At 40.8% G+C, this 12,361-nt stretch overlaps 1 protein-coding gene across 1 annotated transcript in view; it reads right to left on the bottom strand.

The window, feature by feature from the left end:
• The window catches only part of vipas39 (VPS33B interacting protein, apical-basolateral polarity regulator, spe-39 homolog), a 34,163-nt gene that overhangs the window by 19,955 nt on the left and 1,847 nt on the right, over positions 1–12,361 (bottom strand). Inside the window, exons 3-10 of the mRNA XM_079526170.1 lie at positions 12,124–12,229; positions 9,948–10,088; positions 9,221–9,256; positions 9,020–9,087; positions 5,765–5,821; positions 3,359–3,451; positions 2,845–2,878; positions 518–620 (exon numbers count right to left, since the gene is read on the bottom strand). Coding sequence (XP_079382296.1) covers positions 518–620; positions 2,845–2,878; positions 3,359–3,451; positions 5,765–5,821; positions 9,020–9,087; positions 9,221–9,256; positions 9,948–10,088; positions 12,124–12,229 — 638 coding nt within the window. The remainder of the gene's footprint in view (positions 1–517; positions 621–2,844; positions 2,879–3,358; positions 3,452–5,764; positions 5,822–9,019; positions 9,088–9,220; positions 9,257–9,947; positions 10,089–12,123; positions 12,230–12,361) is intronic.

Raw genomic sequence — 12,361 nt, 5'->3', positions numbered from 1 at the left:
ATATTTAGTCTATAGTTGTAGTCATCACAGCTTAGTTTTCATTTAGTTTTCTGCCAGTGAAAAAAGGTAGTCGATGAACATTTTTCGTTTTAGTATTAGTCAACAAAATCAACAGGGACATTTCCCAGTGTTGATCAGGACCCAAACTAGTAAACATAGCAAGTGATGCTTCGCGCCACGTTGTGAGCTTGTACATCTGCCATGTTCACTACTTCTTAACACATCCCCCGCCAATAAACGTAATCGACGCTAATCGATTAATCTCGGCAAGCGCCAACTCACGTAAGTTACGTTAATTCAGTTGTATACATGTTTTGATCCGATCTAGTCGAAAAAGCTACTCATATTAGCTTCGGATGGCTATCTGTTGTTAGCCATACTAGCCGATATACTTTTGAACTTTTACTACTAAAATGTTGAATTCTGGACTTTTTACTTGTAACAGAGAGTACTCCCCCCCACCACTGATTATCTGATGTCAGTACCGGCGGTCTGCAGCCAGGGGGAGACATTTTACCTGAACAGCTCCAAAAGCAGCTTCTGGTCTCCCGTCTCTCTCAGATAGTGGACCAAATGTCTGAGGGCGACCTCTCGGTTCTCCAACTCACGGAACAGAATGTCTGCACGGACAGAGACAAGCTGTTGTTAGGACAAGTAAGACGCGCGAACGCGGGAAGCGAACGCAGCTCGTAAATTGCAATAACAACAATTAGAATAAATTACGTACTTTAAGGTTTTTTTAAGATTTATTTTTTAAGTTGTTTTTTTAAGTTCTTTTTTATTGTGTGTGTGTATGTGTTTTTGTACGTTTTTTTTTAAAGTTTTTTTTTTAGTTAAGTTTTGTGTGTGTGTGTGTGTGTGTGTGTGTGTGTTTTTTGTGTGTGATACAGCTGCGCCCTCTGGTGGCGGGCCGGTGGTGTTACAGCATGACACACACACACACACACACACACACACACAGACAAGACAGTTTAGGCCAACTTCTATAGTTAGTGCTCACTGCATTCGCAATAATGTAAACAGAATGTCTGCACGGGCAGAGACAAGCTGTTGTTAGGATAATATAAACAGAATGTCTGCACGGGCAGAGACAAGATGTTGTTAGGATTTTCAATTTCCTGGCGGCAGTGGCTCAGGGGTAGCATGTGTGCGGTAGAACAGTATGGGAACCGTGAGGTTCCCGGCTCGATCCCTGTGGGCTCCCCCAGAGTTAGTGTCGAAGTGTCCTCGAGCAAGACGCTGAACCCCTAATTGCTCCCGATGTGCAGGTTGGTGCCTTGCATGGTTACTTTCCTCCGGCATCGGTGTGTGAATGTGTGTGTGAACGTAACGCACAATCTATGTAAAGGTGTGTGTGAATGGGTGAATGTAACGCACAATCTATGTAAAGGTGTGTGTGAATGGGTGAATGTAACGCACAATCTATGTAAAGGTGTGTGAATGTGTGTGTGAATGGGTGAATGTAACGCACAATCTATGTAAAGGTGTGTGAATGTGTGTGTGAATGGGTGAATGTAACGCACAATCTATGTAAAGGTGTGTGAATGTGTGTGTGAATGGGTGAATGCAACGCACAATCTATGTAAAGGTGTGTGAATGTGTGTGTGAATGGGTGAATGCAATGCACAATCTATGTAAAGGTGTGTGAATGTAACGCACAATCTATGTAAAGTGCCTTGGACAAAGGCGCTATATAAATGCACCATTTACCATTTAGGATAATGATATCTGGGATGTATACAGTGCTTTTCTAAGTACTCAAAGACGCTTGGAGAACAGAATGTCTGCATAGACAAGATGTTGTTTTATAGCACCTCACCTTCACTTAATGTGGCCCTCAGGTTAATATCAGAATACTGATATACTATTGATTTCAGCTGTTACAATTCCAAACATGACCCTTTTAATTACTTCAGTCTATATGACTACCGCTATATTAGTAGCTGAATGACTAGTATTTTAATTTTATTGTCTTTTTTTGTATGTCCAATGCATTTGTAAGTTCATAAAGTTCATAAAGTTAAAATAAGTATAAATGCATTTGACATAAATTAAAAATGTTACTTTTCAGGATTACAATTCAAACACAACAAAAAGTCAGGATTTAAATTCAAATATAGCAAAAATAGCTGATCTACAAGCTCAAAACGCGTCGCAGTGCGACGCGTTTTGAGCTTGTAGATCGGCTATTTTTGCTACGACAGAAATGTGCAACGTGGCACTCTGGAGTGAGTGTGGAATTATAGTGGCCCTCTCCATCGTCAAAGTTACCCACCCCTGTTTTATAGGATAAACTTGACACAACTTGACACAGCAGCACAGGGAGATGTAACAGGTAGATGTAACAGGTAGTCAACCTGTAACAGGTAGTCAACCCATTTTGAACAAAATGTCTTCTAATTTTTTTTTTTTTTGTAAAACCTGTTTCTATGTCAGTGTTGCTCAACCTTTTTCATGTCAAGGACCCCCAGAAATGTCTGTATTTGGCCGCGGATCCCCATCTGAAAATATGTAGTTCCAGGGAGACCCCCCCCCCCCCAGAAGCAAAGATTTGAGTTAAAAACGTTTGCTCTGAAATAATATATATTCAAAGATCTGCGGCACATTTTCACGACTTTTCGAAAATAGCAGACCTACAAGCTCAGCTTGTAGATCTGCTATTTTTCAATAGCTAAAGCATAACATAATGATTAAAACACCAAAAAGGGTTCTTGCCCGAAATGGGTTAATTGATTATAAATATGTTTGTGTGTCGTGTCAATTTGTTGATATATTCAATACAAAACTAATAATCGTAGAATAATCACTAAGGAAATGATCGATAGCCGCAGCCCCGATGCCTACCTTTATGTAAGGTCCTCTTCAGATAAATTAAAATCTGAAAGAGAAAACATTTATAGTGAAAATATTGTCGCATGCTTTGTACCTTTTATATTAAGAGATAAATCAACAAAAGACATGTACGGTTACAGTAAATAAAGGAAAATAGGCATGATTTGGAGGCTAATTAATTAGCATGTTCAGTTCAAAGGTAACACTGGCCTAATACTGGACTCTGATTGGCCAGAGTTGTGCACACGGTTCCAACGGCGGAATATAAGTGTGGTTACCGCAGCGATGACATTCCCAACAGCATAAGTGTGGTTACCGCGGCGATGACATTCCCAACAGCAGAATATAAGTGTGGTTACCGCGGCGATGACATTCCCAACAGCAGAATATAAGTGTGGTTACCGCGGCGATGACATTCCCAACAGCAGAATATAAGTGTGGTTACCGCGGCGATGACATTCCCAACAGCATAAGTGTGGTTACCGCGGCGATGACATTCCCAACAGCAGAATATAAGTGTGGTTACCGCGGTGATGACATTCCCATCGTTGGCACTGACGGCTTCATCCAATAAGAACAGCTTGTCTTGTAGGGAACGAAACCTCTCCAAGGAATATACCTACACGCGTGTACACACACGCACACACACGCACACGCACACACACGCTTTAGTTTAATCCACCGTATATATAATATAACCATGTTAGACGGACAATTAATGAACATGAGTGAGCCCAAAAATCTAAAATATATAAAACCACATATTACACACATAAAGACCCCCAGGAAAGTGTTTCTAAATCTTCTAAACGTCAATAACACATACTTTTGCAAAAGGTGTCCCTGTAAGGCTTATTTTTGATCTGTTGAATGTTAGGCATCTTAGTTTAGTTTTTATTCCGTTTTGGTCAGTGAAAAAAAAGGCATGGTTTCAGTCGACGGAATCAAACACTGAAGACTCCTATTAGACGTCAGTCTAACTGGACTAAAAATGAACGTTTTTAGTGGTCTAGGCAGAGTTGTTTTCGTCGACTAAAACTAAGACGAAAAATGTTCGTCGACTACCTTTATGGAAACCAAATGAAAACTAAGCTACGATGACTAAAACTAAGACTAAATATACTGACCATTTCGTCAACAAATAAAAACTAGACTAAAATGTTAGGAAGGGACTAGTAGTGGACAAGTCATTTTACAATTAGTTGCATGCTGAAAATAGCCGATCTACAAGCTCACAACGCGTCGCGCTGCGCTGTTGTGAGATTGTCGATCGGCTATTTTGTAATAACAGTCATTACAGCGGCATCAAGGCCCACCAAAATACATTTCAGTCGACTAAATCAACTGTAGATTTAGTCGACTAAAATCTTATGACATTTAGTCGACTAAAACCAGACTAACACTAAAACATTCCAGGTGAATAAAATGTGACTAAAACTAAATGAAAACTATTCAAGGGACTATGACTAAAACTAAAATAAAAATGTGATGCCAAAAACAACACTGGGTCTAGGCTTACACCAGGGCTCCACCGGACGCGTTGCGTCTCCGTCGCGTGCGTCAAAAAACGCACCGGTTCAATTTGAATGCACGCGTCACGCAACGCGGGCAGTGGAGCCACCCTTCATTGATTAAAAAGGGAACATTCCCTGACGGTGACGGAGACGCGACGCTGACGCGCCCAGTGGAGCCCTGGTGTTAGCTTAGACCAAATTCTGTTTTCTGAAATACCTATGTTTCTGTATCAGTGGTGCTCAATATTTCATGTCGAGGACCCCAAAATGTAATTGGTGGCTGACCCCCATCTGAAAATATGTTGTTCCAGGAACTCCCCCAGCTCAGAAGCAAAGATTTGAGTTAAAAACGTTTGCTCTGAAAGAATATACATAGCAGTTATAACCCCATTTTTAGACAGCCATTTAGGCGTATTGTAGATATCTAAACGTCTACATAAAGTATAGACCGTCGATAGATATCTGTTGAAACGACGTTGTTTCAACGTCTAATCTAAGACCGCAAAAGAAAAAACCTTTAATTTTTAGACCAGTTATAACCCCATTTTTAGACGGCCATTTAGGCGTATTGTAGATATCTAATAGCCTGGAAAATGCTCAGTGGGCAAAATAGAGCGTCACAGTCCCGCCCCCTCCCGAGGACCAGAAGTGAATTCCTCGTTCATTTTCCTCATAGACTTTTCAAAAAGTATGTATATAAAGACGTTTACATCGCGGACAAAACCAACTCGAGTTGTGACGACAAATGACAGTGAACACAATCTTTTGGGCCGATCAAATAATTTGTAAGAAGAAAAACATGGCAGGATGCAACACTTTTTGTTTTGTTTTTTCTTCTTACAGATTATTTGATCAGCGAAAAACATTGTGTTTATTGTCACGATGTGTCACAACTCCAGTTGGCTTTGTCCGCGGCGTAATCGTCTTTAAATAAATACTTTTTGAGAAGTCTATGAGGAAAATGAACTTCTGGTTCTAGCGTCGTCATGAAAGGGGGCGGGACTGCGATGCTCTATTGTGAAATATAACAGGGGTTCTCAACGTTTTTGGCCGGGGACCCCCGGAAATGCTTTGGCAATGTCTCGGGACCCCCGCCCCGCCCCCTCCCGACCCCCAATATAAATTGACTGCTACAATAACCTTAAACCATTTTGGGCGGGAACCCCTTTTGGTGTTTTAAGCATTGTTATAATTTAGCTATTGGAAAATAGAAGATCTACAAGCTCATAGCGCGCCACCGAGTGGCGCGCTACGAGCTTGTAGGTCTGCTATTTTTGAAAAATCGTGAAAAAAAAATAAAAAAAATAAATCTTTTTTTTTTTGAAAATAATTTGGGGACCCCCTAAAATAATTTGGCGACCCCCCGAGGGGTCGCGACCCACGGGTTGAGAACCCCTGAAATATAAGACCCCGCTCACCTTTCCCTGTTGCATTCTCTTCACGGTTTCCTCCGGCGACCAATCGCCGCTGTAATCCTGCCGTCACAAAAACATGACATAGTGACACATAATGACAAGTTAACACAGAACACACAGAACAGCATCACATTCATGGAAACACAAGAGGCTCTCAAAGCACCATACGGACGTCCCATTAACCCGTTTAGACCTCAGACCGATTCTACAAATTCTAAATCTAAATCTAATTCTAATTCTACAAATTCTAAATCCAGTTTTCTGAAAAACCCATGTTTCTATGTCAGTCGTTCTCAACCCTTTTCATGTCAAGGACCCCCGGAAATATATGTAATTGGCCGCAGACCCCAAGACCACCCAAGAAGCAAACATTTGAGTTTAACACGTTCGCTCTGAAAGAATATATGAGTTAACGGGCAATTATGGGCACTAGATTTGCCCGTAAACCTCAAGTTTAGCAGCCATACAGTAATCCAGTAATATCCAGTAATATACAGATGTGTTTCGGTAGTTTACCGGAGTTTGTTGGAAAGTTTAACGGGAGTTTCCTGGAATATACACATCCGTATTCCATGCTTTTTGCGCAATATTCAAAGATTTGCGCCACATTTTTGCGATTTTTCAAAAATAGCAGATCAACAAGCTTGTAGCGCGGCACTCGGTGCCTGTTGGATTTCTCAGATTGTACACTGATTGGCTAAGATTGTGTACAGTGGCCCATTTTGTACAAAATGCTGCACATGTCCTGCTCATCCAGAATTCTATCCTCAGAGATGCTATGAGTGATCTGGCTCTGCATTTCCTCAACAAAATGAAGAAAATTGTTGCAAAAACAAATAAAAAAAAACATCCTCAAGAAGGGGGCCGCCAGGATGATGTTTGTGTTAGTGTTCGTGTTGTTACTGTGACTGCGCGCACACACACTGTGGGCACGTTCGGAAATAGCGCACTGAGCGCACTGTGCAATGCAAACTAATAGGCGAGTGTGCTCCGGTGCGGTATTTCCGAACGCGCCCTGTGACACACCCACCACCAGTGGATACGTTCCATCTCCAAATCCTCGATGCGTGTATTTTAGAACATAATCATTACAACGCAGTTGAATGCACGCATAACCATAATATGTCTATTTTCAAAACCTATTTTTAAAGTTGAAAGGTTTAATATATAATAAAGCTCGGGTCCTGCACGGGCATTTCGGGTATTCTGCATTTCAGATGCACGGAACGAGGCCCGCAGCTTTGAAATGGAACCGACCCGTTCCCCGACGGAATGTCAATATTTTGCACCCGAACCAGCTCGGTTCTCGGTTCGGATCTCGGGTATTCGGGTCCGGGTGGACCCGTGCTGCCCTCTACTGTGTATGCTGACTTTTGAGTTGGACGAATTATTTTGTATTTTGATTAATTTAAAGCAAATTTGAAATGGAATCAAATTCATCAAGGCCAGGTTCTAATGCCAGTACAAATGAACCGAAAAGGCAATCAAAGCTCACTGCCAAAGCATTAGTAAACAAAATGGAACAACTTAAAAAAGGAACGAAAAGCTAAGGTTAACAAAATTTAAGTTGTTGTGAAAGTACTTAATGAGCTTATGCAAAGTTCTGACAACGCTCAAACAATTCAATCTCATCTTCACAATTTATCTGCACTGTATGATGAAGCTTGTGGCTGATAATAATTCCCAATGAATTACTCATGCCGGCAGGCTAAACCTGGGAGCTAAAAACAATCTGTAATGACGTGCCACAAACAATGATAAAATGATTCATGTCCAAACGAGCTCACAAGTTTAAAATGTTTATATAGTTATTCAGTGCACCAAATATCACAATACAATTTCCAATAATAAATACGTATGCAATAAATATGTGCAAAGAATACAAATTTAAAAACAGTGAGCAAACCAAACGTGAATGAACCAAAATATCAAATAAAGTGCGATTGCGGTCAACAAAATGTATCGCTCCCAGCTCACCCTGCCTCCAAGTTCAAGCGTCCTAAGAGTGAGCTGGTAGACACCTGTATTTGTGACCTATCTGGTGGCCACCCACAGAGGCGCTCCCACCAATAATGGAGCGTCAATGCGGTGCCCACACCCATCACTAACTAAGTGAGAATAACCATAGGCTAAGCACTCTTTGTCTCCTACACTAGTCCTTACCCGTTGTGAGATATTGCCCCCCCATAAGGTTTTAGATTTGTTTACTAGACTAAGACTAAACCGTTTCAAAGGCCTAAACAGGCCTAAAGCTAAATTGTGTGTAAGGCTTAAAACAGAATTTTTGTTTTAACATAACATTATGTTGTGCTTTAGCTATTGAAAAATAGCAGATCTACAAGCTTGTAGCGCGGCACTCGGTGCCGCGCTACAAGCTTGTTGATCTGCTATTTTTGAAAAATCGCAAAAATGTGGCGCAAATCTTTGAATATTGCGCAAAAAGCATGGAATACGGCCCACACCCATCACCAACTAAGTGAGAATAACCATAGGCTAAGCACTCTTTGGCTCCTACAACTAGTACATATAATTCTGGGGCTCCTTGACATGAAATAGTTTGAGAACCACTGACATAGTTTTTCAGAAAACTGTCAGACATTTTGTCGATCTCAGGTCTAAATACCAGAAACCTAAGCTAGACCTAACCCTAAAGGGAAGTCTGGGGTGGGGTCATGAAATGCTACCTCTGTGACCTGATTCCAGATAAGAAGGAAGGAAGGAAGGAAGGAAGGTAGGAATGTATGACAGTAAGCATGTAACGATTCACTCAACCCGCGATACGATACGTATCACGACATGAGGTTCACGATACCCTTTTTCACGATATTTTAAACACTTTAAACATTTTCTTACGATTTCTCCCCCCCCCCCCCCCCCCCCACCGAGTTTTTATCACATTTTTTTATTTAACTACACTGCAAAAGTAGCAATTCTTTTCATGTAAAATTACTTATTTTCTGTGCAACAACTGTAAACAGGTTTTAATGTGTGTGTGTGTGTGTGTGTCTGTCTCTATGTGTGCAGGGCGTTGCTGAAAATGAGCACTTGTGCTCAGCTAAAAAACACACAAACAGCCCCCTTCCGCAGGCTTCTACTACTGAAAGTGACTGCATGGAGTCTGTCTCATTTCTCTCCAAAAACACTTGAATATACGTCTGGAATATGATTAAAACTCATGTTTCATATCAGCCTCCCCCTAATATCGATATATCGTTACATGCCTATATGACAGTAATGTGAGATTTGAAAAATATTCACCTTGTATTCAGACCTGGGTTTCCTCAGCTCAGGAGCGTAATTATGTCTGACAGAGGACTCACTGAAAGCTGTGCACACACACGTGCGCGCACACACACACACACACACACACACGCACACGCACACGGACACACACAATCAACCAATCAATCATCACAACATCGGGCCAATCATTATCCAATCAGTGAGAGTGTTACTCACAGTCAAAGGACGGAAGACTTCCAGTTTTGGCCTTTCCTGAAAAAAAAATGAAAAAAAGAAAATAAGACAGGAGACTATACAGTACAACTACAAAGATATATCACAATACTAGTTTCCACAACAGATGATCTTTGTTTTTGAGTGGCCACTCCTATGCACAGCTTTGCGTGCATAAAGGCTAGATGGCTCAAGGCGGAGTCTCTGACGTAGTTCACCCGGTGGCCATCTTGCTTCGGGGCTACAGTACAGTATGTTCAATGGCAGCTCAAACAAAAACAGTCATAACTCGCTCAAATCTCGACGGATTTACAAACGTGTTGGTTTATTACAAACGTTGTCAACGTGGCTATGATTCAGGATGCTTGTCTGCTTAATTTCGTTTTTTATATGAACGTCATATAAAAGCATATAAGTATGCGGACGTCTCTGACGTTTATAACAAACCAAACCGCTTGAACATCCGTTGAGAATTGAGCAAGTTATGGATTCTATGGAACCCCTAGAATCATAATGTATTTATGTATCCCCCCCCCAGAGAGAAAGATTTGAGTTAAAAACGTTTTTCAAAAATAGCAGACCGACAAGCACCGAGTGCCGCGCTATGAGCTTGTAGATCTGCTATTTTTCAACAGCTAAAGTATAACATAATGCGTAAAACACCAAAAGGGGTTCCCGCCCAAAATGGGTTAAACAGAGAGCTGAGAAAGTAGCCCGATTGTTTGTTTACCTTTGAACAGAGAGCTGAGGGAATAACCCGATTGGTTCTTGGGAAGGGAAGGAGTCGTGTCGATCTTGGGGAAGCTGTGCTCTCTGGCCTCCCCTGCTGGCCGGAGGCTGGAAGCTGTCTCTTTAACGGACCAGGAAATACCTGCAGGCCACACCCACAATACACAGCGTTACATTTACACGCATACGTCATCAACAATACATTCTCGCGTAGCCAGACAACTATTCCACAAACTCTGAATGCTATAATATAGTCTGGAACTACACCTCCCGATATCCGAGTAAGGAAGCTGCCATTTCCGTTCACGGAAATATATTTTAAAATATCTTTTACATTTTATTTTTGTATTTCCATTCCTGCTAAGCAGCAAGCTATATATCTCTGCTGTCAGGAGGAAACCTCTTAACTCCAAAATCTTCATTTTTCAAGAAATGGAAAAATTCAGAAATTGAAGAAAACCATATATTTTTTTAAACAAAGCAATACTGCCTCATCAAAGTTGGTATTGTGACTTTGTATATTATCAGATACTTGCATGTGTCACGTGTTGTGAGCTTGTAGATCAGCTATTTTCAGCATGCAACCATATTGTAAAATTACTGAATGGATCTCTTGTCCACTAGTCCCTATCTAACATTTTATTCTAGTTTTTATTTGTTGACGAAATTGTCAGTATATTTAGTCATAGTTTTAGTCATCATAGCTTAGTTTTCGTCAGTGGAAAAAGGTAGTCAACGAACAATATCCGTCTTAGTTTTAATCAACACTGCATAGCAGCGGCGGCCATTTTCTGGTTCCATCCATCCAGACACTATTCATTTTTCCCCACGAAGATTTCCAGAAATATTTATATAAATTTCTTCTAGTCTAGAATCAAGCAAAGTTCTGGTGAATCATGACCATAAAACATTTGTTTCTGTGAAAAACGAATTGAATATTTATTTTCATTATAGGATATACTATATTTAATAAATAAATACACCGTTTTCAAAAAAAGAAAAAAAAGGAAAATTCACACAGGATCAAATGTTTTGTAACCGACTACCTATTTTTGAAAACTATGTAAAAACAAAATAAAACGAAGCTATGATGAAAACTTAAACTAAATATAACTATTGACAAGTCCGTCAACAAATAAAAACTAGACAAAAATGTTAAGGAGGGAGGGAGGGTTAGTGGAGAAAAGATCCAGTAGAACTACATTTTAGGGAGGGACTAATGGAGAAGAGATCCAGTAGAACTAAATGTCAGGGAGGGACTAGTGGAGAAGAGATCGAGTAGAACTAAATGTTAGGGAGGGACTAGTGGAGAAGAGATCCAGTAGAACTAAATGTCAGGGAGGGACTAGTGGAGAAGAGATCCAGTAGAACCAAGGAAGCTTTGAGAAGTAAAGGAAATGGTCACGTGACTGGGGCTGCGCCATGACACTTCCATGGGAGCCAAACTCACACCGGAAGTTCAATGAATACATGGCAGTGAATGGAGCCGGCTGGACCAGCTCATAACAAACATTATTTCTGAACAATTGAGACCTTTGTCATATCATATAATCAGTTCAGGAATATAAACGAAGACATATAACAGGTTGTTTTAATGTTTTCTAATCACTTGCTTTTCGATGTGCACAGAGTGCACAGTATATAATTTTATCTGAGGATCTAAACAGCAGCAGGAATCGTTTCTGGCTCAGAGGTATCGCGATATTTGGCTGCCAGACAGGAAACGGTGGGAAGTCTCGCGATACTTGGTACGTTCAGAAAGGTACTTTGTGCTCTTTAGATACCATACCTCTATAAAATTGTACATATGGAAAAGCAAGACAATAATGTGTTATATTACTTCTGTTATTTGCCAGAAGCGATTACTTTACAAAAGGTCTCAGTCATTCAGAAATAGTGTTTGTTCATGAGCTGGTCACTGAGCTCTCATTGACTCCAGTGCATTCTGCCAAACTTCCGGATGTAGTTTTGCTCCCATGAAAGTGTCCATGAAAGTATCATAGCGCAGCCCAGTCACGTGACCAAATTATTTTCCTTCTCAAAGCTTCCTTGAGTAGAACTAAATGTTAGGGCGGGACTAGTGGAGAAGAGATCCAGTAGAACTAAAAGACTCTGAAAATAGCAAATCTACAAGCTTGTAGATCGGCTGGAGGTCAATAAAACTAAATGTTTCTTACTTCCGATTGGTTCTCCGCTCCAGCTGACCTTCACCACATCATCATCGTCGTCGTCGTCATCCACCAGGCTGTGCAGGCTGTTCACAGCCTTCTTAGATTCCTTCATCTGGCGGGACATGGAACCAAAGCCCAAATCAACACAGGACATCAAAGTAAAAAGCATTTTCACTGACTCTCTTAACCCATTTTGGGCGGGAACCCCTTTTGGTGTTTTAAAGCATCATGTTATACTTTAGCT

This window comes from Electrona antarctica, assembly GCF_951216825.1.
Source record: "Electrona antarctica genome assembly, chromosome: 17".
Taxonomy (NCBI): Eukaryota; Metazoa; Chordata; class Actinopteri; order Myctophiformes; family Myctophidae; genus Electrona; species Electrona antarctica.
The sequence above is the reverse complement of the archived record's forward strand: the minus strand, read 5'-3'. Positions and strand labels throughout refer to the sequence as shown.